The sequence below is a fragment of the Panthera leo genome, chromosome F3 (assembly GCF_018350215.1).
Source record: "Panthera leo isolate Ple1 chromosome F3, P.leo_Ple1_pat1.1, whole genome shotgun sequence".
In the NCBI taxonomy this organism is placed as follows: domain Eukaryota; kingdom Metazoa; phylum Chordata; class Mammalia; order Carnivora; family Felidae; genus Panthera; species Panthera leo.
In genome coordinates, this window is record NC_056696.1 from 1,094,659 (window position 1) to 1,120,212 (window position 25,554).

Below are 25,554 nucleotides of genomic sequence, written 5' to 3' on the forward strand. Positions count from 1 at the left end.
GTGGGGGGAACTCACCTGTGGAGGGAAGGTAGACAGAAAAGAGGAGGGGCCCAGTCCAGACACTCGGATCAGTCAGGGCACAAGAGCGGCCGGGCAGACGGCTTTCAGGAGGAGGGGTGGTTCCTAGCAGGCGAGAAAGGCAGGAGCAGAGAAGGGACACTCGATTTGGCCACAGAAAACCTCAGTGACGTGGGCAGAAGGGAGGCCGGTTAGGAGTGAGCTGAGGAGGGGAGGGGCTGGGAGCACACGATGGTCGGAGAGGTCTGCCGGAGCCGCGGAGATGCCTCGACCGGGGCTCTGACGCCGTCCCCTATGTGGCAGGGAGCCCGGCAAGGGAGGAGGTGGGGGCAGGGCGGGAACGCAGCAGAGCTGAGTCCAGGCCGGTGGCCGAGGCTGAGTCCCTGCAGCCGAGTGAGGGGGAGGCCACGTCGGGGACGGTGGCTGCGATGAGAACCTAACTGGCCTCTGTCCTCAGCCACTGACACGTTTCTCCACGTGCGACAGAGGAAAAGGAGTCCACGAACAGCCTGCGCCTCAAGAACGCTCCCAACTCTCTGTGGGGCGCCGTGTCGGGAATCCCCAGGGCTGTGACCGGTCGGGTTCCGGTGCCTGTCCTTTGGGAGGGAAGAGCTGGCCCCCGTCTGTGCACCCGGACCACCCGCTGACTCTGTCCCAGGCTCAGAGCCGCCCTGCACCCGGGTCCCTCGTCCCCCTGAGTTCCAGTCAGCAGACCGTGAGCTGAAGTGACGGACGCCGCGTCCAGGCTGACGCCCAGAACGCTCCGGGTCTCAGGCCGACCACGACAGAGACGACCCCCGGGGGTCCCAGGAGCCGCACCCCGAGGACGGCAGAACCCCCACGGCCCCCGAGTGACAGGTGCAGAAGAACGCCGGCTGGCCCACGCACACAAACACCGCTGCGTGGAGACGAGCTGCTATCCTCTTGAGCCACGATACGTTTCTGGGCACCTGTCACAGCAGCGCCCACCCGCCCCGGTGCCAGTGCCGCGTCTCGACAGTGTCTCGGGGACGTACGTCAGCGGCTCCCCAACCCTGGCCGCCTGGCTGTTCCGGGTGGGTCCTGGGCACGGCGAGGTCTTCGGGGCCCCAGGTGAGTCTAACGGGGGGTCCAGTTGAGGGCACGGCCTCAGCGGCTGCGACAGCATGCGGGGCAAAGGCCTCCCTGCCGGGTCGCCAGCTCACAACGTCCGGGGAGCCGGTGTGAGAAGCCGGTGGTACCTTCCACCAGGCCCTTGCTTTCGACCCGCAGTCCCCGACCGTCAGCTTTGGGCTCAGCCGCGAGTCTCAGAAATGCACGTGTCAGCGCCAGCCCAGACCTCCTGAGGCGAGCCTTCGTTCGCGCAGAACTCCCGCGTGAGTCAGACAGTCCGGGAAGCGCCACCCCGGGCCGAGTGTGGTGACGCGAGGGAAGGCTGGCTCCTGGGCTGCAGGGGGCAGAGAGGACGGCCGGCGGCTCTGTGGATCGACGAGGGCCCCTCGTCTCCAGACGACCCGGCGTGTTGTCTGAGCGGCTCCCAGAGGAGCCGGGGGCACGGGCCTCGCTCTGCACAAGTACACAGTCCCCGAGCCTCTGCCGTCAGCGGGCCTGCTGGCTGCTAATAATTAAAATGGCCAGGGCACCAGGTGTCCCCAGTCAGGTCCGCGCCTGGGTAATGATTCCAGGAAGCGGGACAAAGCCCCTCTAGGCCACAGTCACAGCTGTTTCCAAGGTGATGCCCAAAACTTTGCTTTTAGCTCAGGGAAAATCAATCAACGTTACCCGGCACATTAGATTTTCCACTTTTGCTCGCGGTAACAACACGGAAGGCCGATAAATGTGTCCAGTTCAGGAAGCAAAGGACGATGAGGCCGGAGGGAGCCTGGTGTCTCTGTGCTCAGAGACGTGTGGACAGATCAGCGTTAGGATCAATCCTGCCTGGCTCCCCAAGGGGGGCCCTGGTCTGCTCCGCACCTCGGAGCCGCCCGGTCGGGGCGTCCCTCAAGGGACACGGGATGCATCGACGACAGCGTGCAGATTCGGGGCACAGAAACACGGCTCCACAGCAGGAGTCAGGCGGGCTGGGCCTGCAGACACGGAGAAGCCACGGGGTGGCACGAGAGCACAGCCGCCCTCCCACAGCCTCCGCGGCAGGCACGGCCGGCAGGGGTCTCGGGCTCTGACGAGGCTGCTCGTCCCTCTTCACAGCGGCTGGGCGCTGACGGCCAAGTAGGGCCCGGCCTCCGTCACCGCGGGGCAGGAGCAAAGCAGGAGACGAGTGTGCGTCAGCGTCCTCGTGTCGGGGAGCCTCTTCCGAAGGAGAATTCACCGCCCTCCGGTCGGGCTTCCTGCTGGAACCGGCGCATCTTAGTGTTTTGAGAGGGGAAGAAATCAGAGGCGCGAGACAAAAAAAGAGACGGCGTGTCACAGTGTTTGCGCAGGAAGCCCGGGGGTCTGGGAGCTCGGGAGCGGGCTCTCTCCACGTCTCTCTCCCGCCACCGGGTCCCGCCTGCGTCCGAGGCTCCGCGGCATCACCGCACGTCTTAATTCTGCTTCCACACTCTGGACACAGCGCTGCAGGGACAGAGCCCGTGTACCGAATTTCTGACTTCAAGGTTCTCTCCCATCAGTTTCGCCTTGGGTTTCTGGTGCTCCCCCACTCTCGTCTGTGAGCAAATGCTGGCGGCTGAGAAGTAGGTGCTGAATAGTCCGTTTGTGACAGCGGGAAGTAACGGTCGTGCTCCGTGCCAAGCTGTGCGCATGCCTGTGTGTGAGCGCGTGTGCACGTGTGTGAGCGCGTGTGCGTGCACGTGCTTGTGTGAACACATGTGCAAGTGCGTGCGTGTGCCAAGTGTGCGGGCACGTGTGCAAGCGTGTGTGAGTGTGCTTGTGTGAGCGTGTGTGTCCATGTGCTTGTGTGAGCGCATGTGCGAGGGTGTGCATGTGTGTGAGCACGTGCACGTGTGCACACACTGGGCATGGCTCTACGTCACACACAGAAAACAAACAGCCACGTTTTCCGCCAACAAGACCGCTTCTAAGGTTTGCACAGCGTTTCCTGGTGTTTTGGAAAAACAAACTGCTGTTCCGTGAACCAATCTGAGAACGGGCTTAGAAGCTGCAGGTGTGAGGAAAGAAGAAAGGGGAGGCTGGGAGGCGGGCAGATGAGCAGAGCGCAAGACGGGGGATGAGAGGGCATGACTGCCGGGGGTCCCCGGGTGACCCCACAGCAGCTCTACGAAGTGCAAAGCACTCTCTCCTGGGTTCGAATCCCGCTCAGCAGATGCACGGCATTTACGTGGCCTGGTTCTGAGCCTAGGTTCCCGTGGCTTGTGAAACAGAAGCCGTAACCCTGTGCAGGCTTCTCCAAATGAGGGATGAGGCCCCCAACCCTGATGAGCAGTCACGGTCATGCTCAGCTACGCTGCGGGCAGGGAGGCGATTACAGCCACAGCCCACGGGGCATCACCGTGGGGGCCACCCACGCGCTGCACACCTGACCCTAACAACCACTTTGCAAAGCAGGGGTCCCCGTGCAAGTAAGGGAATCCAGCTCAGAGGGGCGAAGTCACTCGCCCAAGGTCACCCAGCGAATAAACTGCCCGGCTGGGGTCTGACCTTAAGTGAGGCCACCCTGAAGCCACACTCCCTCCCGAGTTCTCAGTGGGATCTTGACTGAGTGGGGAAGTGGGGTGCAGACCACCCCAGGGCAGACGTACAAGCAGCGACCTATCTGCTGGGCTGTGTGCGGGCAGGTCGGAGGTTGAAAGAGGCAGAGGGACAGGAGGCGGGGAGCCCCCTGGGCTCAGGGGGCATGGTGGGTGCCGTGCGCTGGCCAGAGGGGACACTAGCCTGGGACAGGGCTATGGACAGAGTCTAGAGGAGGCTGGCCAGCCGGGGCCGGGACGCCTTAAGGAGAGTGAGCCCTTCCAAATCAGAAGCAGGCGGAGGGAAGGCCGAGGGCGTCTGCCTCTTCCTCAGCCAAGGGGAGAGCTTGGGGTGTGGGCCGGACTGTGACACTGAAGTCCTAATGCCGGCTACCCGTGAACGTGACCTCACTCGGAAACTGAGTGTGCGGCAGGTAAAATCAAGTTGAGACGAGGTCCTGCGGCTGGGGAGTCGGCCCTTAATCCACGGGGCTGGTGTCCCTGCAGGAGAGGCACAGAAGGGACACAGCCACGTGTGACAATGAGCAAGGGACGCGGCGGCCTCCCTGGAAGCCAGACCAGGCAAGGAAGGACCGCAGAAGGAAAATGGCCCCGTGGACCCTTGGGTCCTGGGCTTCCAGCCCCCGGAACGGCGAGAAAATCTGATCCTGCTGTTGTAATTCACCCTGTATATGGTACCTTGTAGACAGCGGCTCCGGGCCAGGACACAAGCCTAGAGGCGAGGCTGAGCCCCCGGGGCCCGACGAAGCAGCCCACCGGACCCAGAGGGTTTCCTGGGTCAGCCGGACCCCGAGATTCCCTCACAGGGACAGTCAACCAGCCACGAGCGTCCCTGTGGGCAGGCTGAGACAGGCCACAGCGGGCAGGGGGACAGTGACACAGACCTGAGCCCTGGGAGCCCTGGCGGACATCACCGTCATGCCTCTCCGGGCGGTGCCCACACAGCCAGGCTGGGGACGGTACAGGGTCGCCCGCGGTTAACCAAAGGGCCGGGGTCCCGAAATGCCAGGTGGAGGTGGAGTGAGATCCCACTCATGCCCCTCGCCCCGGCGGCCTACAGAATTCCACAGAATTCCCGGCTGCCGGGCTATCTACCATGCACCTTGCTTCCCAGTTCCACTCCCGGTATGAAAACACAGACGGACAAACGCTCACTCGTGACCGCCTGCACGGGGGACTAGTTTAAGATCCACGTTCCAATTTAACCGCCTTCTCAGCTACAATTGGGGCGATGGTCCTACCTTCCCGACACCTGCACCTGTCACATCCCTTCCCGCGAGCGGAAGAGACGTTGGGAACCGCGTTCGGTTCCAGCCATCAGAACGAGCTGGCCGGCACAGGCCGAGTCCTGCGGTGTTTTCAGGGGCCACAGAAGGGGAGCTGTCACTCTGATGGAAATCCAGGCACAATTCATCTCTTTGTAAAAACAAAACCAAGAACAACAAAAATGCTTCCTCCTGCACCGAGAGAGGAAATGGTTAGGAACACAGGAATCATGGTTTCAGGTTCTCCAAAATGAAGAATTCAAGACACCATAACAGGCGTGGAAACGTGTGCAAGGCTTACCTGCCTATCACGCAAATGTCTAGTTCCTGGGAAAGAGGCAATTCTGGAGACCACCTGTGAAGACAGGCGAGGGTGGGGGCCGGAGTTGGGGAAGAGCAACCCCAAGCCACCCCGCTGAACGCTCCCGGTGACGTCCCGCCTGGAAGAGGCCGGGACTGACCCGAGGGACCTGTCCCTGTCTGTGGTGCACCTGACTGACTGCAAGAGGCTATATGACCATGGAGTACAAGTCGCCTGACTCCCCAGAGAGGAAGGAAAGACAGAAATTCTGCCCGGAGTAGCGACGGAGAGGATACTGTGGAGTTTAGGGACAAACAGCGGGATTTTCCCACTTGTCCCGGCCACCTATTTTCCGAGCACGACAAAGTTGCTCCCGAGGCACGAGCTCGTGGCTCAAACCACGGGCCACCACTGTGCTACCGCTCAGTTCCACATCCCTTCAGTGACCAACACCTGAACACAAGATGAAAACCTCGGCTGGCTCATCCCTGAGCTTTTCAAAACCAAGAGGAGGCTGGAGGGCAGAGCAAGACGCCGTTGGTGAGAGCCACGGACGGCGAAAGAGAGAGACTGGTCCCCACTCACATCCTAACAACACACCAGGCCTGGGTCGCGAGATCTCCGGTGTCCTGGAAGGGGTGGGGGTCAGGCCAGCTCAGAAGAGTGAGCCCCGGGGGACGCATGTATGTGGGTTTCCCGCTGTGGACACGTGGCCTTGCTGCAGAGAGCTGGCCTCCGCTCACAGCCTCACACGGGCTTCATCAGACCCACAGCGCCGGCCGACCCGGGACTCACCCTCGTCCCGAGCCCTGCATCTGACCACTTCCCATGCAGACGTGAGTGACAGCGCATGGCCCCAGGGCCCCAGGCCCACCACACCCGGTGCCGCCGCCCTGGGGCCAGGATGCCTGCGGGTAGGGCCGAGGGGCGCAGGGCTGGAGTCTAGGGGACCCCCTCTCTGGAGGGGAGTCTTCAGGGGCGGGGGGGTGGCCCTCGTTCCCTGACTTGGTGGGAGAAACCAGTCCAGAGCTGGCCAGCTCCCATCCTCCACCAGTCCCTCTGCCGTTGGTGGAAATCCCTCCATTTGAAAGGGGTGGGGAACCAAGGAAGCCCGGGCGGCTGATGGCCACGTGTGTCCACGGAGGGAACAGGCAGCAAGGCGCCCAGACAGGGCTGCGAGGGCTCCAGCCGCCAACAGGGACTTGGACAGGACGAGGAAGCTCGCAGCCACCAGCCCATGAAGTAGCAGCAGGGGGCCCGAGGGCCCCTTTCTGCTCAAGAGACAGGAGCAAGGCCTTTTGGTTTCTGGGGACAGAAAGATCGGTGTTTCTGGATTCCATACAGGAAAAAAGAGGATTAGAAGGATGAAGTTTCTCGATGCCAGAGCACAGCCAGCTCTTGAGCACGCGAGATGGGGGTGGGGAAGGCGACGGTGGCAAAATTGCCGCGAGAGGCGGAGACACCTGAGCGCAGCGATGGCAGGAGATGCCGGTGTTCCTGCGATCCTGCCGCGGCGACGTGGAGCCCTGCGTGGGGATGGTGAGGGGTCGCCTTCCCTCGCGCGTGAACAACGCATTAGGAAGTCTGCCCCGACTAACACGAACCCCGCCGGGTCACGTACAGGCGGCGCCAGCAGAGCTCACAGCCAGGCGCGCACCCGCGGGGGCAGAGCGCGTTCTCGGCCCCAAGCCGCCTCTGCGCGGTTTCCCAGGGGCTCCCGGCCAACGTCACTAACACGGGAGAGGGCGGGGGCCAGGCCAGGACACACGCTTGTCCTCACAGAGCACTGACGACTGTCTCGCTTCCGAGAATAAGATCTAATCTTAGCTGGGCTCCTCACTGGGGCTCGAAATTAGCCGTTTCGCGCAGACCAGAAGGCTGGGGGCCTGAGGAGGCGGGAGTTTGCATGTGACCCGCAGGTCATTTCTCTCCCCGGTCTCAAGGTCCTCAGAGGCAGAACTACAGGAACGGCTTTCATGCTTCACGCTGACACGCTCACCCTCCGGTGGAAACACAGGATGTAAACACGTAAAACAGAGTGTTGGTGGGAGTTCAGGAACAGCTAGCTCCAGCCTCCCTACTCCTCGGGGAGCCCGCCTCTGGGCCTCCGGGCCTCCAGGCCTCCGGGCAGGGGTTCAGGGCCCTCTGACCAGGTAGTCCTGGCCCCTGTACATTAGGGAGGGAGGGTGCGGGCGGATAAACAGAGAGCCTCCCTCCCGTCTTCCCTGAATAGGAGCCCCAGGGCTACACCGAGTTAGGAAGAGGGCATTCGTTGCTCTTCGTGTTCTGCTGATTCAATCTCATACCGAACCCTGAGCGGCAGGGTCGGACGCGCGTCTGCAGGGGGCTTGGGAGCCCAGGCCCGGCCGAGGTGGGGGGTCCGGTGGGTGTGGGTGGCCAGCTGGTCACTGCTCTTCCCACCGTAGGCAAGTGCATGTCCGGGCCAGGAAGGAGGGGATAGGAAGGAATGCCCACGTTGCCCCCCTGCATTTGCAGCGCGGCTCGGGCCCATCACAGAGCGTGTCCTCCCTCGACAACGTCATCCGATCACGGAGCGTGTCCTCCCTCCTCGATAAGAGAACGTCGTACCTAGTACGTCATACGTGACACGTGACAGAAAACCCGGTGCCCCGAGCACCAGGGGGCGGAGAAGCCGGCATGAGCCACAGAAGGGGCACCGCCAGGGGAGCTCTGGCTGCCCCGCAGGGCCTGCTCCTTCCACAAAGGGCGAGCGGCAGGGCCCAGAGCCGTTCCGAGGCTACAGGAGGTGCCTGGTGCAGGACCACCCTGTGCAGCCACGGCTCCCTCCGCGGGGATGGTGCCCTGGGTCCTGCGGGTGGTTGCGGGGGCCTCTCCTCGTGCCCCCTCCCCTCTGCAGCCTCTCTGGGAGCAGAGCGTTCTGGGCAGGAGCAGAGTCGGGGATGTGGCTCTGGGAGGAGTGGGGGGCCTGCATCGAAAAGACGGACCCGCGGAGCCAGACTTAGAACCCAGACCCTGGCTTCCAGCAGGTGTGCTGGGCCCCGGGAACCAGGAAGAGCTGCGGGCTCACCCCCCACCCCAGGAGCAGGCAACCTTGGGAGAGGGTACACGCCATCCGAGCCTCAGTTTCCTCATCTGCCGGATGGCAGCACATGTATCGTGACACTTGTGGCACTTGTCAGGGTGAGGCACCTGGGGGGGGGGAGGGGCGCGTGGGGCGGTGTCCAGGCCCGTGGAATGAATCAAAGGGAGGTTCCGCCGGTGGCTGTTCACCGTGTGGTCCCCACGCTGCTCATAGGAAGGCCAAGTCTGAGTTCTCCCTGTTGGAGAGTGTGGGTGAGGAGGGGGCACAGAGAGGCAGGGAGGGGGTGGGCGTGGGTGCAGACCCAGGGGCTGGCACGCCCTCCCAGGCGGGGACACACCCAGTCAACCGGTCGCTACTGCTTCATTTCTGCCAAGGAGGCGCAGGGGGGCGTGGGGAGGGGCAGAAAGGGAGGCGGGTGTCTAAGGAATTCCAGACGGATGGTCCAAACTCAGCTCCAGGAAATCCCGCTGGGGGCTCGGTCCCGCCAAGTTACTTAGAACCCGGTGCAGGAGAGTTTCCGGTTAACCCAGGGATCTGATTCTTCAGTGTCTTTCCGGGGACCCAGGGCAGGAAGGCCGTGGAGACGCCCCTCCCCCTGGCTGGCTGGTCTGGTGCCACGGGGGGTCCCGCCTGGTTTGGGGCGGACCCAGCGACACGTGACCTCACAGCCCAGAGAGCGCACGGCACCCTTCTTCACAACGACTCCTGGGGTGCTCCAGTGCTCCTTCTTTAAGACGGACGGCGCTGGCACGGGGTAGGCGCCCTTGGGTGCATCCTGGACCCCGAGGGGCTCCGGCGGGTCGCATGGAGGAGCCCACACTCCCTGCTGCGTGTCTGCTGTTCCCGGCACTGGGTCGCCTCGGCGGTGCCGCTGCGGGAGGCCCAGGTTCCTGCAGGGAAATCGCACTGGGGGCTCTGGGACCCCCCCAGGTCCTGACTCCGCTCCACCGCAGCCAGACCTTCACATCCACACTGGCTCTCGGTTTTGCTCCTAAACTGGAACCTTTCCAGTTATTTCACATTTGGCCAAACAGGGTTTTTCAGGTTCTTATTTTTTGCTCTTTCTCTTGCAGAAGGACGTGGACCTGAGCGGACCCCTGGGCGCTGGCAGGTTCTCAGGAAATCGAGTGCTGCGTTCCTGTAATTTGAGGCTGAAACCGTGGGTTAAGCCTGCATCCCTGAGCCTGTGCGCTCTCAAGTGAGCAGAAGGGAAAAAATTACTTTGGGCAATTTGAGTGGTGAGACTGGTCGGATTTAGAAACAAACTTTCCCACGTTCAGCTGCTAATGGGGTCGGCTTTGCTTGTTCCGCGGGGGAAACGCCAGCCCGGCACCTGTTGAAAAGTTCTGCGCTGGCGAAGCCACGGCCCGAGTCACCGCAAATGGCACCTTCGTGCCCGCGGATCCTGGGGTGATTTAGTCCCTGTTTGGGAAAAACAAACACAGGCAACGACCCCCGGGGCCAGGCTCCCCACCTTTCTGGATGCCCCTGCTCCCCGCCGCCTTCTTCTTCCTCACCGAGGTCCCAGTGACACACAGTATTACATTACCTGTGCAACACACTGATTTGACATTTGCAAACACAGCGAAATGGCCACCGCAGCAAGTCTGGTGACCCGTGTCACCACACACCGTTAATACAACATCGCTGGGTATATTCCCCACGCTGTTCATAACTGGGAGTTTGTATTTCCTGACCCCTCCCCCCATTGCACCCACCCCACCCCTACCAACCACCAAATATGTTCTCTCAATCTAGGAGTCTGGGTTTTGTTTTGTTTTTCAGATTCCACCACACGAAAGTGAAACCATGCAGTATTTGTCTGACATTTTAACATAAAACTCGTCCCTGCCATTGCAAATGGCAAGGTCTGATTGCTGACTTTATGGCTGAGTAATATTCCATTGTGTATAAAAACCACATCTTTCTTACCCATTCATCTACTGATGGACAATTAGGTTGTTTCTGTTTCTTGGCTACTGTAAATAATGTTCCAGTAAACACTGGGGTGCATGTATCCCTCTGAATTAGTGTTCTTGTGTTCCTTGGGTAAATACCCAGAAGTGGAATTGCTGGGTCATAGGGTAGATCTATTTCTAATTTTTTTGAGGAAACTCCGTACTGTTCTCCATGGTGGCTGCACCAGTTTGCATTCCCACCAACAGTGCCACGAGGGTTCCCCTCTCTCCGCATCCTCGCCGACACCTGTTGTTTCTTGTGTTGTTGATTCTGGCCATCCTGACAGGTGTGAGGCGACATCTCATCCTGGTTTTGATTTGTATTTCCCTGATGAGAAGTGACGTTGAGCATCTTCTCATGGGTCTGTTTGCCATCTGGATGTCTTCTTTGGGAAAATATCTGTTCAGATCTTTTACCCATTTTTAACTCAATGGTTTGGGGGTGTTTGTTGTTATTGAGTTGCATGAGTTCTTTATATATTTTGGATATTAACCTCTCATCGGTCATATGATTAGCAAACATCTTCTCCCATTCAGTAGGCTACCTCTTCATTTTCTCGGTGATTTCCTTCATGGCAGCATTTTATTTTGATGTAATCCCGCCTGCTTAGTTTTGCTTTGGCTTCCTTTATCTTTGGAGTCAGGGCCAAGAAAACCTCACTGAGGCAGATGTCAAGGAGCTTACCACCTATGTTTTCTTCTAGGATTTTTATGGTTTCAGACCTCACACTCAGGTCTTTAATCCATGTTGAGTTTATTTTTGTATATGATGTAAGAAAGTGGTCCAGTTTCATTCTTTTGCATGTAGCTGTCAGGTTCTCCCGGCGCCATTTGTTGAAGAGATTTTCTTTTCCCCATCGTGTATTCTTGCCTTCTTTGTCGTAAGGTAATTGACCATAGAATTGTGGGTTTATTTCTGGGATCTCTATTCTGTTCTATCCATCTACATGTCTATTTTTGTGCCAGGACCACACTGCTCTAACTGCTATAGCTTTGTAATAGTGTTTGAAATCAGGGAGTGTGATACCTTTGGCTTTACTCTTCTTTCTCAAGACTGTTTTGGCTCTCTAGGGTCCTTTGTGGTTCCACACAAATTTTAGGATGATTTGTTCTATTTCTGTGAAGAAACACCATTGGAATTTTGACAGCTTTGAATCCGTAGATTGCCTTGGCTAGCACGGACACTGTAACAAATCTGTTCTTCTAACCCATGAGTGTGGAATGTCTTTCCATTTGTTCGTGTCACCTTCAGTTTCTTTCATCAAAGTCTTACAGTTTTCAGTGTACCAGTCTTTCACCTCCTTGGTTAGATTTTTCACCTCCTTGGTTAGTATTTTACTCTTCTTTCATTTCTTAATTTTACAGAAAGGCAGACCGCCGCATGCAGCGCCTCACTTGAATGTGTTGAGTCTTGGAAGCTTGACTGCCCTACACTCTCCCACAAATGGACTTTGAGAGCTTGTTTGGAGGTCCTAGGAGGTGAACACAGCCACTTGTATGCCTTTGACCATCCTCCTCTATTAGGGAAGGTCGTCCGCTTCTACTAAGTGTGCAGCTTCGGGAGGGACGTGTGTGGAGAGCTGAGGGAGGAAGGGGACACCTGCCCAGCCAGCCAAATCAACCTTGGTGATCAATGGGTGACAAATGTCATAGCCAGATCACCCTCTCATCCTATTTGATTCTTTCTGATGTGATTGTAAATGACACTGTTTTCTTGATTTCTCTGACGGTTTGCTATTCGTGTATAGAAAAGCAGCAGATATTTGTATATTAATGTTGTGTCCAGCAACTTCTACTAAGTTCATTTATTCTAACAGTTTTTTGGTGGAGTCTTCCGAGTTTTCTATATATAGTATCATGTCATCTACACATAGTAGCAGTTTTACTTTTTCTTTATGTGCCTTTATTTTTTTTCCTTGCCTAATTGCTCTGACTAGCACTTCCAGTACTATGTTGAATAAAAGAGGGAGAAGGGGCATCCTTGTCTTGTCCCTGACGTTAGAGGAAAAGTTTTCAGCTTTTCATTGTTGAGTATATTAGCTTTGAGTTTGTCATATTATGACTTTCATTACCTTGAGGTACATTCCTTCTACACACACTTTGTGGAGAGTTTTTATCATAAAAGGATGTTGAATATTGACAAATGCTTTTCCTGCATCTATTGACATGACCGCGTGATTTTTACCTTCTGTTTTGTTAATGTGGCGTATCACGATGACTGACTTACAAATGTTGACCACTCTTGCATCCCTGGAATAAATCCCACTTGATCATTGTATGTGATCTTCTAAATACATTGTTGAATTCATTTTGCTAATACCTTGTTGATGATTTTTACATGACTGTTCATCGGGGATACTGGCTTATAATTTTCTTGTGTTGTCATTATCTGGTTTTAGTATCAGGGTAATGCTGGCCTTGTAAAATGACTTTGGAAGCATTTTCTCCTCTTCAGTGTTTTAGAAGAGTTTGAGAAGGATTGCCATTAAATCTTTGGATGTTTGGTAGAATTCACCACTGAAACTAACTGGTACTGGACTTTGGTTTCTTGGGAGGTTTTTGATCACTGACTCAATCTTCTTACTAGTAATCAGTCTATTCAGATTTTCTTCATGATTCAGTCTGGGAAGATCATAAGTTTCTAGGAATTTATCCATTTTTTTCTATGTTGTCCACTTTTGTTGGTATAGAATTGTTCTAGTAGCCCCTTTTATCCTCTGTATTTGTGTGCTGTTGGCTGTAACTTCTCCTCTTTCATTTCTGATTTTATTTGAGGCCTTTCTCCTTTTTACTGGTGAATCCGGCTAAAAGTTTGTCAATTTTGTTTATTTTTTCGAAAAACTAGCTCTTAGTTTCATTGATCTTTCTATTATCATTTGAGTCTCTATTTCACTTATTTCCTTCCTGATCTTTGTTATATCCTTCTTTCTGTTAACTTTGGGCTTTGCTGGTTCTTCTTCCAGTTCCTTTAGGTGTAAATTGTTTATTTGAGATTTCTCTGGTGTCTTGAGGTAGGCTTGTATGGTTATGAACTTTTCCCTTAGAACCATTGTTGCTGTATCCTGTAGATTTCATTATGTCACATTTCTTTTTTTCATTTGTGTCTACGTATTTTTTTTTTACTTCTCCTTTGATTTCTTCTATGACCCAGCACTTGTTCAGTAACATGTTATTTAATCTCCACGTATTTGTTTTCCCAGTTTTTCTTCTTGTAATTGATTTCTAGTTTTATACCATTGTGGTCAGAAAAGATACTTGATAGGATGTCAGTCTTCTTGCGTTTATTACGACTTGCTTTGTGGCTTAACACGTGATGTGTCCCGGACACAGAGTTCCACGTGTACTTGAGAAGAATGTGTATTCTGCTGGTTTGGGGTGGAGTACTGTGTATACGTCTGTTAAGCCCATCTGGTATAATGTGTCATTTGAGGTTGATGTTTCCTGATTGATTTTCTGTGTGATGATCTGTCCATTGATGTAAGCGGGTGTTAAAGTCCCCTGGTATCATTGTATTGCTATAAATTTCTTCTTGTAGGTCTGCTTATATTTGCTTTAACTATTCAGGGGCTCCTACGTTGGGTACATATGTATTTATAAATGCTGTACCTTCTTGGTGGATTGACACCTGTATCATCATATAGTGTCGTTCATTGTCCTTTATTATAACCTTCGTTTTAAAGCCTCGCGTCTATTTTTCAACGATGGAGCGACGTTGTGGTTCGAGACTATGATTTCAGGTGCTTTGTCCCCTGCCCCCGGCGCAGCTACAGGGAACGCGTGCTCCAGGACCTTCCGCTCTCAGTGCGGCAAGTGTCCTGACCTTGGACACATGACCTGGGCCTTCAGCGAAGCTGCCGGAGCTTCTCCTTCCGAAATGTGAGCCCCTCATGAGGCCAGGCATCCATCCTGGGGTCACGGACACCTTGGGGCGGCCATCGGAGCTGGAGAAGCCTGACCTCACCAGGTGCCCTCCAGCCGAGTGAGGCCAAGAGGCACCGTGTGGCAGAAGAGCCAGGACCCAGGGGTGGAGGGTCTGGACAGGTCAGGTTGTCCTTCAAGGTGTCAGACCTGGTCTGTGACAGGAGACACTACCCTGGTGGGCTCTCCACCGTGACGGGGAGACGGCGGGCCCTGGGCACAACAGCGAGCGGCCTCCATCTGGCCTCACGTGCCCTGCAGCTAGGATTCCCACAGGACGAACAACAACATAGGAGTCCCTTCCTATGTGTTTTTTCAAAATTTTTTCACTCTTTACAAAATGGCTATTGTTTCCCTGTTGGACGTAAAGCAATCAATTTAATTGGATAAAGTGCCCTGGTGATTAGGAACATGAGCTCTGGGGTGACAGAGACCCATGTCTGAGTCCCAGCTCGCCCACTTACTGGTGGTATGAACTGGTGAGTTTCTGGAACTTTACAAGCCTGGGTCTGCCCATCAGTGAAGTGGGTTAAAACAGCACCTGTCTCACTAGGAAGACTGAGTTACTGTGTCCAACACTGTGACACACAGTAAGCTCTCAAAATTAATGCAAATTGCTGTGGTTCAGGGTTTCTGTCATCTGGGATTCGTCTTATCTGCAAACACCAGAGCAGCGAGAACAGTCATAATGTACGAGCAGAAAAGCTCGGTACTCTGTTCGCACAGCCATGTCCAGACCGGCCTACGTATCTAAATTCTGAGCACAGTGATAACGGCGGCCACTTGGAGGACCACTCACCGACTCCGAACTCGTTACCACGTGGAGCCTCACGGTCTCGGGAGGAACATAACCATCTGCCCCATTTGGCAGGTGCGGAAATGGGGACGGACAAGCCAAGTGACCCACCCCGGGGCAAAGCGATGAAGGGGGAGACCCAGGATGGGAGCCCGCCCGGCGGGTCTGATGGCGGTGCCCTCCCTTGCTCAGTGTGCCACCTGCCTCCTGGCCCTCTGTGTGACCCCTTCTCCTGGCCCTTAGCAGGTTTGGAAAAGCCGGGGCTGGGGGAGCTGCAGGACAGGCACACGGACAGCCAATGGGCTGGCGGTCACGGTGAGCCCGGAAAGTGCCACGGCACAGCCGTCCAGACCCGGGCACTCGGGGGCCAAATTGCCCCATTTTTAGAAGCCCCTGAGAGCTTCCTGCTTCCCCAGCACCGTGCACAGATCTCCACTGGGCCATCAAGAAAAATCAGCTTGTGAGCTCGGAAAGATGGACACTGAGGGGGAAACAGCGGCACGTGCAAGGGGCAGAGCCCTTCAGGACGGTTCACCGACCACGCACGCCCAGTGACTATGTTGTACAAATAGGGTCCTGCCCCCCACCAACTTGGCACACGATCCCGGCAGAGCTGAAGAAACACCGACGCCGGGGCCCCGCTGGATAACGTGTCGTAAAGTCGCCCTTGTTACTTTGACCCATCGTTTAATTCAGCCCCGTTTCTATCAAGTCTTGAGACAAAAAGCCTTCAGGCTGCACCGTGGCTCTGGGTCCAGGATCGTGGCTTTGGGGTGTCCAGCTGGTTAGCAGTGCCAGGTCCCGCACCTGGGTCTGGCAGGGGTTTTACGGCACCATGCGGGGGAATAAAGGTGATCTAAACGCACACAACAAAACTCTAGGAAGGACTCGGCATTTGCGACGCAGGCGGCCCCCTGGGCCACGGCCCTCGCTGGCGGGGGCCGCGGCCCACCTCCCCGTTCAGACCTCCAAGTTTGCCGTACCTGTTCACACCGTGTTCTCCAGGCTCCACAAAAACAAGCGTTCAAAGTCTCAAAACGGAGCTGATCAGAACGCGACCGACTTGAAGAGGTGTGAAAACCGGCATTTTGAACTGACGGGATCCCGCCAACGACTCCCTCTACCGAGTCTCTGTTTCTGGTTGTCTGCGCAGGGAGACGCTTCCGGACCTCAGAGTCCCCTCTCCTGGACCCAGGCTCACCTCAGCCTGCGGTCCAGATGGGGGGGAGGGACACAGGACGCCCCACCCTGAGGTTAGGGTCGCCGGTTTAACGAGTGAGAACACCGCACACTCGGTTATATCAACTTCAAATTTAACAAAGTAATTTTCCACCATGAGTTAAGTCCCATGCAACGTTCAGGGCACGTTCACAGTAAGAAATAGTTTGCTGTTGGGGCACCTGGGGGGCTCAGTCAGTTGAGCGTCCGACTTCAGCTCAGTCAGGATCTCACGGTTCATGGGTTCGAGCCCCAGGTTGGGCTCTGTGCTGACAGCTCAGAGCCTGGAGGCTGCTTTGGATTCTTGTCTCCCTCTCTCTCTGCTGCTCCCCTGCTCTGTCTCTCTCTTTCTCAAAAATACATACATATTAAAAACATTTTTTTAAGAAATCATTTGCTGTTTATCCAAAACTCAGATTTAACTGTGCACCCACATCTCTTCTGACATGTCCCCTGGAGGCTGACCCCGGGGGATTTGGGATGGGTGGGCAGTGGGGGTTGGGCTCTGAGGACACCGCTGCCGCTGGTGGTCCGGCAGCCCCTCTTCCCCCCTCCCTGCCGACGCTCCACCCCCCCCCCACTCCAAGTCCAAATCCCCGGGGGAGGCGCTTTCCGGAACCCCCAGCCTCTTCCCGCACCGCACGCACAGCCTGGAGAGAACACCATGTTGTCGTGTCTTGCTTCCCACGAGAGGCCACACGAGCTGTGGACAGGCTCCTACTGGAGCTCTCGTTTTCTTCTCCCCACCGGGCTCAGACGCCCAGAAGAAAACTGGTGTTTGTTTGATCATAATTTCAAGACCCGCATTAAAGCCAGGGCCGAGCCAGCATGCCCACCTTTCCTGGCAGAAGTCTGTACGGCTCTACCCCCCAGACACGGGCCTGATCCTGTCACTGGGCGCCCCGTCCCCTCACTGATCAGTGCCTCTTCGTGAACCACGCTCTAGAATCATCACAGACGTTTAGGGAGACCACGGAGGAAGGAGCTCTTGGTTTCAGGCTTCCAAGCGTGTGTGCTCCCAGCAAAGCATTTACAGCTAAGCCATAAACTGCTCGGAAATAGGAAGAAACATTGACACAACGATAAAATGAGGGGTGAGATTAACGATGCCGTAATACAATCTGTTTTCATTTAGTGCAGAGAAAATTAATTTTTGAAGACATTTCATTTAATTCTGCAATATTTTGCAGTTTAACCTTTGATGCTTGAAACTTTTCTCTTTTATTCCCTTTAAGCCTAGGACGGGCAGGGGAGGGGAGCCGGTTTTACGACGGTTCTAAGTCCTGCCTCTCGGCCGATGGCCAGGCTCGCTGCCTCAGCTCGGGCCCCGTGTGCTCAGGAAACAGAATACTGTGACCGTAACGCTCAGCTCTCCTAGCGACACGTCCGCTTCAATGACCCAAGATCCAGCCGCGAAACAGGGAGGCACGTTACCTTCCAGAGCGAGGCACCGGGGCGGGCTGGACGACCAGATGAGGTTGTGCAAGCATTCGAGATACTCCGACCCCTCCAGCTTAAAGCCAGGAAAGCAGTGATAGGAGATGACGGTCCCCACGGGGAAGGAGGTCTGGAACTCGGAGATGTTCACGTAGCCGTTAGAGGAGGAGAGAGGTCTCAGGCAGCCTGCGAGGGGACAGAAGGGGACAGTCTGGCTCGATCGCCTCTGTGCACCTTCAGATCCGCCACCGCCCCGGTGGATTCACTCGCTGGAAGCGTGACCTGGCCTCTGGGGACTGAGCGCCTTGGCCACACCCCTTCATCTGCTCCACTATCCCATTCGTGACTCGGATGTTAGGTTTTACAGCTGCACACGGCGGGTGGGGGGGGGTGGTAGCTGCAGGGCCCTGGCCGGTGGTCGTAGCCCTGACTGCACCTGAGAATCACCCGAGGAACTTTTGATAAACACCAACGCCCGGTCCCGTGCCCCGGGTCCACAGGCAGCCTGGACACTCTCCAAATAAGTTGAATGTGCCGCCGGGCTGAGAACCACCGTGGAGGGACCAACACCCTGACTGTTTCAACGGTCGGGGGGTGGGGTTGGGGGTGGTCTGGGGCGTTCGAGAAGGCTATCACGCAAACCCCCTGCTGCTGTGCGGATTACAGAGTGGATGCCCGCCTGACCCGGTGTGATTCCGCCCAAAGACCCAGCTGTGTTTTATGTGCAGTGGGTAAGGGACCCCGTGGCTCTCAGCCTTGAGAGTGACCTGGACAGAGGGCGTCGCAGAGCAGACTGCTGGGTCCTCCCCTGAGCCCTCTGGTTCGGGTCTGTGTGGAGCCCAGGGACGGACACTAAGGCTCCGGGTGCTGGTGCAGCTGTGGGGCCCTCTTGGAGGCCCAGTTCTGTGTGCTTTCCGAGTGCAAGTGGGGCTGGGTCCAGCACTGACACAGGAGCCCGTGCAGCCCAGGGGACACTTCCAGTGGGATCTGTGCAGCCCAGTGGGGCATTCCCAGCACACAGACCCACCTGGTGTGGCATCCACTGCAACCATGGGGTCTCTTACTGCCTTCAGTGGTTCCACTGGCGGGAATAATGGCCCTGCCGAGCCGTGCTCTTCCTGGGGAGAACTAACTGTGTGTGAAATAAATAACGTATAATGGAAATCCCTCCTTTCCCTTCCATTCACCGAGTACAAATTACATCACACCCCCCGCAGCAGGTGACCGGGCCTTCTTTTTAGGCGGCTGTGTTACGTATCAGAAGCATCAGAGGGCTTTGTCTTCGGGAAACTGTTTGGTCAGCAAACCGGCAGGTGACGTCCGTGTACGAGGGTGAGACCAGGGTGCGGCCAGAGAGGCCCCCCCAGCATGCAGAACTTCGGGAGACGCGGACTCTGGGCGGACCCCACACGGCCGTGTGCTGGAGCCACAGAGATCTGCGGACCCAAGAGACCACCCCCCGCACCAGCCAACACTCGGGGTGGACCGTATCTGAGACGCAGCCACATCGCCTCTCCACGGCCCTCGATGATTTAACGACGGAGCTGAACGTGGACGGTGTTCGTAACGAAAGTGAAATATCGGGGGCAGGGTGGGGCTGGGGGTCAGGAACGAACGGAATCAGTAACTGAGAAAACAGAACACGGTATTGGCACGAACACGTGATGCATCAGAACCGAGCAAGTTCAGAGGCGCTGACACAGGGGACCCTCGCCTCCTGCCGGGGAAGAGTGCAGTTCTGAGCCGCCCACACAGGTAAGCTGGCTTCCCCAAGGAGCAACCAGGTGGCCCACGGCCCACAGCGGGCATCATGCGCTGCTCTCCAATACCCGAAGTTCCCCCGGAAAAGGGGCCTTGGGACAGGGCTCCCCGACCGCCCAAAAGCAGACAGAAGGGGTTATGACTCAAGCAGTAAATCAAAGAAAGAAAGAGACGCTGTGTGCCTAGGGACAGGCCGTCCCGTCCTAAACACAGCAGTAGAAACCAGACTTTGAGTCAGTAATGTGATTCCTACCTGCACCTCTAGATAATAGAGTGGCTCCTCCTTGGGCTTCAGGCCCCCGGTTCTACAGTGAAAGCCTCAGGGTTATGTCATTCTAAGGGCCAATTATATTCCCCCCAGGGCTCTGAGGAGTCAGGCTGCCTCAGGCAGGGCACAGATAGGGCCCCAGTGGAGGGGAGGGGAGGGGAGGGCAGGGGTCCCATGGGGGGGCACAGGCGGGTGCTCCAGTGGAGGGGAGGGGAGAGGAGGGGTCCCATGGGGAGGCACAGGCGGGGGCTCCAGTGGAGGGGAGGAGAGGACAGGGGTCCCATTGCGGGGGGGCACAGGCGGGGGCTCCAGTGGAGGAGAGGGGAGGGCAGGGGTCCCATTGGGGGGGGGCACAGGCGGGGGCTCCAGTGGAGGGGAGGGGAGGGCAGGGGTCCCATGGGGGGGCACAGGCGGGGGCTCCAGTGGAGGGGAGGGGAGAGGAGGGGTCCCATGGGGGGGCACAGGCGGGGGCTCCAGTGGAGGAGAGGGGAGGGCAGGGGTCCCATTGGGGGGAGGCACAGGCAGGGGCTCCAGTGGAGGAGAGGGGAGGGCAGGGGTCCCATTGGGGGGGGGGCACAGGCGGGGGCTCCAGTGGAGGAGAGGGGCGGGCAGGGGTCCCATGGGGGGGGGGGCACAGGCGGGGGCTCCAGTGGAGGAGAGGGGCGGGCAGGGGTCCCATGGTGGGGGGCACAGGCGGGGGCTCCAGTGGAGGGCCGGTGGGTGCAGACCAGGCCACTGGAGGAATGAGGCTGGCCTGCAGGGCTGACTGACGAAGCACCAGTCTCCAGCCCGGTGGGCCTGCTCCCTCCTGCCGCGCTGAGACCTGAGTGTGGGGCGGTGGACGGAGGGGCTGGGCGAGCACGGGGAGAGCCGCACCTGAGCCCCTGACAAGGGCCCTGCCATTGGGCATTTAAAAAAAGTAACCGCGACCGAAAGAGCTGGTGAAGGGGCACGTGGTCCTCACGTGGTGTGAAAGGGAACCTCTAGAAAGCGGGGGAGCAGCCGCGGGGTGAGGGGAGTTTCCGCGGAGAGCCCTGCCGTGTGGTGGGGTGCGTGTCCCCCGTCCTCCAGTCCTGCGCCCACGTTCTCCTGAGGGGCCCCGACTCCAGCCCCCACGGAAGGAAACCACTTATCTGCAACCACGGCTCGCAGAGCGTCAGAGCCTGCCAGCCGGACTCCCACGCGCGGGGCCCACGTTGGCCGTCACCGGACCCGGCCCGCCCTCCCCTCAAATGATGAATTATGCGTGGGCCTCTTGGGCCCTCGGTCCAGGTCACATGTCAAAAAATAAAATCAGAACTGATGTGAATGGGGGGACTTATTTTCACAAACAGGGTCGACGTCGGCCCAATTTTAAAAGTGCAAGGAATACTCACTGTGCGGTTTAGATAAATCTGAATTTGATTATTTTTCTGATCCTTGTGCATTATAAAAAGGGATCGCATTATGAAGATCCTCTGTAATCTTACAGAGGCCTCTGTGAGATTAGCCATAAGTGTGTTCTCACCACCACTGAAATGAGTGTAAATACTGTTTTCATTGAATATGCAATAATTCATCACTGAGCTCACGCCCGGCCGCCAGCCTCTTATCTCCTGAACAATGAGGTATTTCCGCGAATGCTTTTGCAGGGAGGGTGCGGGGACTCCGATCCCAGTGCAGGGGGCGCGGGCCGAGCGCAGTCCCCGCGACCTGTTAGGGACACGTGCTCTGCACCCACCTTGACAGAGGGGCAGATTGTCCCAAGTCCCATCATCGCGACACAGCGAAACCATGTTGTGAAGGTCGGGGTAACGGATCTTGAACCCGTCGTGACAGGTGACGATCAGCTTATCTCCCTGTCTGTAGGTCTTGTTACGGATCTCAGCATCTTCCACCTGAGGGACGCGGCAATCTGCAATTGCGTGAACAGGACACGTTATCAACCCGACTCACACCGCTCGTGGCTCCCAGCTTCACTCCTCTTCCCAGACCCGGCCTCAGGCTCCACTCGGGGCTCAGGTGTGCCCGCGAGCGGCACAGCCTGCTTCTCAGAGACACAGGAGGGACACGGGAGAGGACACAGGGAGGGACACGGGAGGGCATGAGAGGGACACAGGGTGGGACACAGGGAGGGACACAGGGAGGGACGCAGGGAGGGGCACGGGAGGGACACGGGAGGGGCAGGGGGAGGGACACGAGAGGGACACGGGGAGGGACATAGGAAGGGGGATCCGGCCACGAAAGCAACTTCATCTCCTGCCTGTGACACCCGATACCACACAGTGAGCTCTCGGTGATTGTGGAAATGAGTGAAGAAACACAAGAGTTGGGGGTTCACGCCGCCGCCCACGTGGTGGTCCCCCCCCACGGCCCGCAGCCTCGGCCTGTGGGGCACAGAAGATACGCCTGGTGGAAAAGAGGGGCCGAGGCAGGACTGCACCTGCCAGGACTTCCCACCGACCTTCCCCGCACGTGCGGCCGCCAGCACTGCCTCCCAAGGGGGCAGCTGGAGCGGTGCGGAGGTCGGGAGGGGACGGGCCGCCCGAACGAGGGCCCGAGGAACAAGGGGTGCACACAGCAGATGATCAAGAGATAAAATAAAGCGAGTGACGTCTAACCCTGGGCCTCCAGCGCCGTCTCCTCCCAGCTCAGCGCACAGCCGCCAGCCGGCCCTGCCTCCGACTCACACGCGCCCGAGCGAGAGGTTTATCCCACTGTCAAGAGTCAGGAGGCCCTGCCTTACGGGGGGTTGCGCTCCAAGCTTCGGAATTTGTTATGACGGTTCTTATTGGACCCCCACACGGCTGGAACAGCGTCAACAGAAACCCGGACCTTCCGGGCCCGCGAAGCTCCGAACTGTCAGCTCTGAGGCCCGAGGCGGCGGAAGGCGGCCCAGAGCTTTGGTGTGGGGCTGGGTGCACAGGGAGCACCGGGAATCTGACCGCAGAAGGTCAGCGCCGGAGAGCCTTGGCCGAGAAGGGCCAGAGGCTCCGAGGGCCGGGGGCTCCCAGAGACGGGGGTTCGAGGGCCCGGGGTTCCGAGGGACGGCCGCCAAAGTCAAGGCTCGCCAGCCGGCTCTGCCCTCCTCTCGAGAGCAGGGACTGTGCCACCGGCTTCCTCCCACGTCCACTCTGCTCTTCTAGACTCCCCACACGTCTGGCAGAGAAGAAACGCCCTGGGAAACAGGACCGTGAAGCCCCCGGGGTCCCGCCCACCAGGCCTTCCCTGGGCCTGGGGATCTCAGCAGAGGCCATCTGGCTGGAAACGCTGTCCTGCCTCCAATCTGACCTCTTGGCTTTGAACTTTGGATGGTGGCAACGGGCTTCAGCTGCTCACGTTTAACCAACAGTCTCCCACCAGAACAGCCGAGTCCCCCCGGAATCAGTGCCGGAAGAACCCTGGCCGGCGTCACGCAGTCAGACCACTGGTGCCTTCTTAATGGAAAACGTGCATCGGTCTTCAGTATCACGATGCAGGAATCATTCACAGCAGATACAAACACATTCATTAAGGCACCCGCCTATAAAACCTCGCCGTAAATCGACCCCGCGGCAGGAATCTACGTGACGGAACAGCCATTTCCACGACCGACTTGGAATTTGTGCTCAGCAGGCAGCCAGCTGCAGGGAGTCAAGTCCACGGGCACCGAGGGCATGGGGACACTGGCCGACCAGGGAAGGAGCCTCACGGTTTCTCGGCGAGGTGGTCGGTAACACAGAGGGCTCTGAACTCCCAACTACAGGCCCGTGTCCACAGGCAGGGGCCGGGGCACAGACAGGGCATGTGACACACAGGTCACAGGGAACCACAGCCTCCCAGCCTCTGCTCAGAGAGGGGTCACCACGGGGCGCGGTGGAGGACCGGCTGCTGGGGGACGGGGCGCCCACCGACCGGAGGGCTGGAGGCTGCAATCTGAGCTCCCGTAAGCAGGGCTGTGCTGGGACAAAGGACAGAAGTGAAACAGACAAGCTGTAATAAACCCTAAACCACACCTCGACAGGAGCGAATGGCACACAGAGCCATCCTGAATTTTTACCCACGGCGTCTGGTGCCCAGCGTCCCCGCTGAAGAAGTGCGTGTGCCCCAACCAGCCAACGGTACCTGTAAATGGCTACGGACAGTATTTCTGTGGAAACAGATGAGCCAGGATCTTTAGTGTCTGAAAATAATGTAATCTTCATCAGTGCTGGTTTCAAATGGAAAAAGCACAGGTTTTCTATAGCACAAATGCATCCAGCAGGCAGCAAGGATTTTTAAAAGCCGCTATAAAAACACCACTGCCAAGGACTGTGAACACAGGTCCATCAGTATTGATTCTGTCGTGCAGAATGGGGTCAACGATCAAACCCTCCGTAGACAGCGCTCAAATGGACACTTCGGGGACGTAACCGAGAGATTATCAAAGGCTTCCCTCCCAGAAATCAACTTCACCCGCCTGCCATCACCGAGAGTGAGTCCTGCTTTGGGGCAAAGGATTTAATACCGTCAGCAGATGAAGGAGGGGATATTCAGGCGGTGTTTTGCATTTATACCGAAGAACAGATTAACTGGTCCTAAAGAAGTTAGCACACGGGGGTCCTAAAGAACGGAGCAGAAAAGGAAAAAAGTCTTAAGAATGCGCACCACACGCTAGACTTACTCCCTTTTTAAGTGTTGGTTCCGTGTGAAAACTGATTTGATTCCCTAAAACGCCAACTTCAGACACCAGTGCTCGCCAAAAAGTGCTTCCGGGAACTGAGTTGGTAGCACGCACTCGAGATCCCCCGTTCACGGCCGCGCAGCACAGCCTCTGGGAGTCCTGCTGTGCAGGGCTCTGGGTTTGTTTACACCGGCATCTGTACCGTTTATTTACTCGCCCATCTGTCCCATTCGCTGGCTCGCTCACGCACTCAGCAGCGGGCTGCTGAGTCCCGCTCCGGGTGCTGGGCACAGAGAGACGGTCGGGAACAGCACCTCGTGGCAGCCGTGTGCAGAGCGACCGCTAACAAACGAGCAGATGTGTGAGCTAGAGCGCGACGGGCACGATGGTGGCTCTGACGAGCAGGTGCCAAGGTCACACGGACACTGACCAAGGGCCCCCCGGATTTGGGAAGACAGGACGGGCGCCCTGAGGAGAGGACATCTGTTAAGTACAGCCCAGCGGCAAGAAGGACTCAGTTGTGCGGATCCGGGAGACGGAGGTTTTGGGCACAGGGACCAGCCGGGTGTCGGCGTGTCTGAACCACAGACAGGCCAGACCACACGGCACCTTGCAGATCAGGGCGGGGGTCTGGGGTTGGCTTCGTGCGACGTGCAGCTCCCAGAGCTTCTGAAGCACGGCTGTGGCCCGCACACCGAGGGATTACCCGACCCAAAGAGAGGTTCGGTCTTTGCCCTCGGGTCCTGGGTCATGACCTCCCTAGTGCCCTCCCTGAGCCGAGCGTGTCCACCGGGAGCCTCTAGGCCACAGCAGACGCTCTGTGCTGACGGTGTGACTGAGGCTGGGGAGCCTGCGTCCCTGTGGATCCACTCGGCCTCTGGGGAGCTGGAGGCCGAGCCCCGTGAGTGGTCAACCAAGGCTGCGTGGCCGAGCCCCAGGGACAACACTGGGCACCGAGGCTCAGGTGAGCTTCCCTGGTGTTAGCATTCACGCACGTTGTCACACGACACCGTGGGGAGAAACGGGCACCGTCCACACCACACCACCGCCACGGGACAGCCGGGGAACAGGCGCCAGAGGTGAGGTCAAGAGCATTCGCGGCAGCACGGCGGCGCTCCCCTTGGTGTCCACATCGGCAAGCAGATGGTCCTCCACTGACCACACGCTGCGCCACCTGCCCGTGTCGCTCACGTCACGTGGTCTCCCCACGTGGGCATCTCATCGTCACTGTCCTCACAGAAGAAGGTGAAGGCAGGACAGCAAGACGTTTAGAGACAGAGAC

At 57.5% G+C, this 25,554-nt stretch overlaps 1 protein-coding gene across 3 annotated transcripts in view; it reads right to left on the reverse strand.

Moving 5' to 3' along the window:
• Positions 1-25,554, reverse strand: part of SUSD4 (sushi domain containing 4) — a 94,921-nt gene that overhangs the window by 16,177 nt on the left and 53,190 nt on the right. For all 3 annotated transcript variants that reach the window (XM_042925382.1, XM_042925381.1, XM_042925380.1), the window contains 2 exons: positions 21,372-21,545; positions 17,620-17,808 (listed from right to left, as the gene is read on the reverse strand). In XM_042925382.1, the coding sequence (XP_042781316.1) occupies positions 17,620-17,808; positions 21,372-21,545 (363 nt within the window). The remainder of the gene's footprint in view (positions 1-17,619; positions 17,809-21,371; positions 21,546-25,554) is intronic.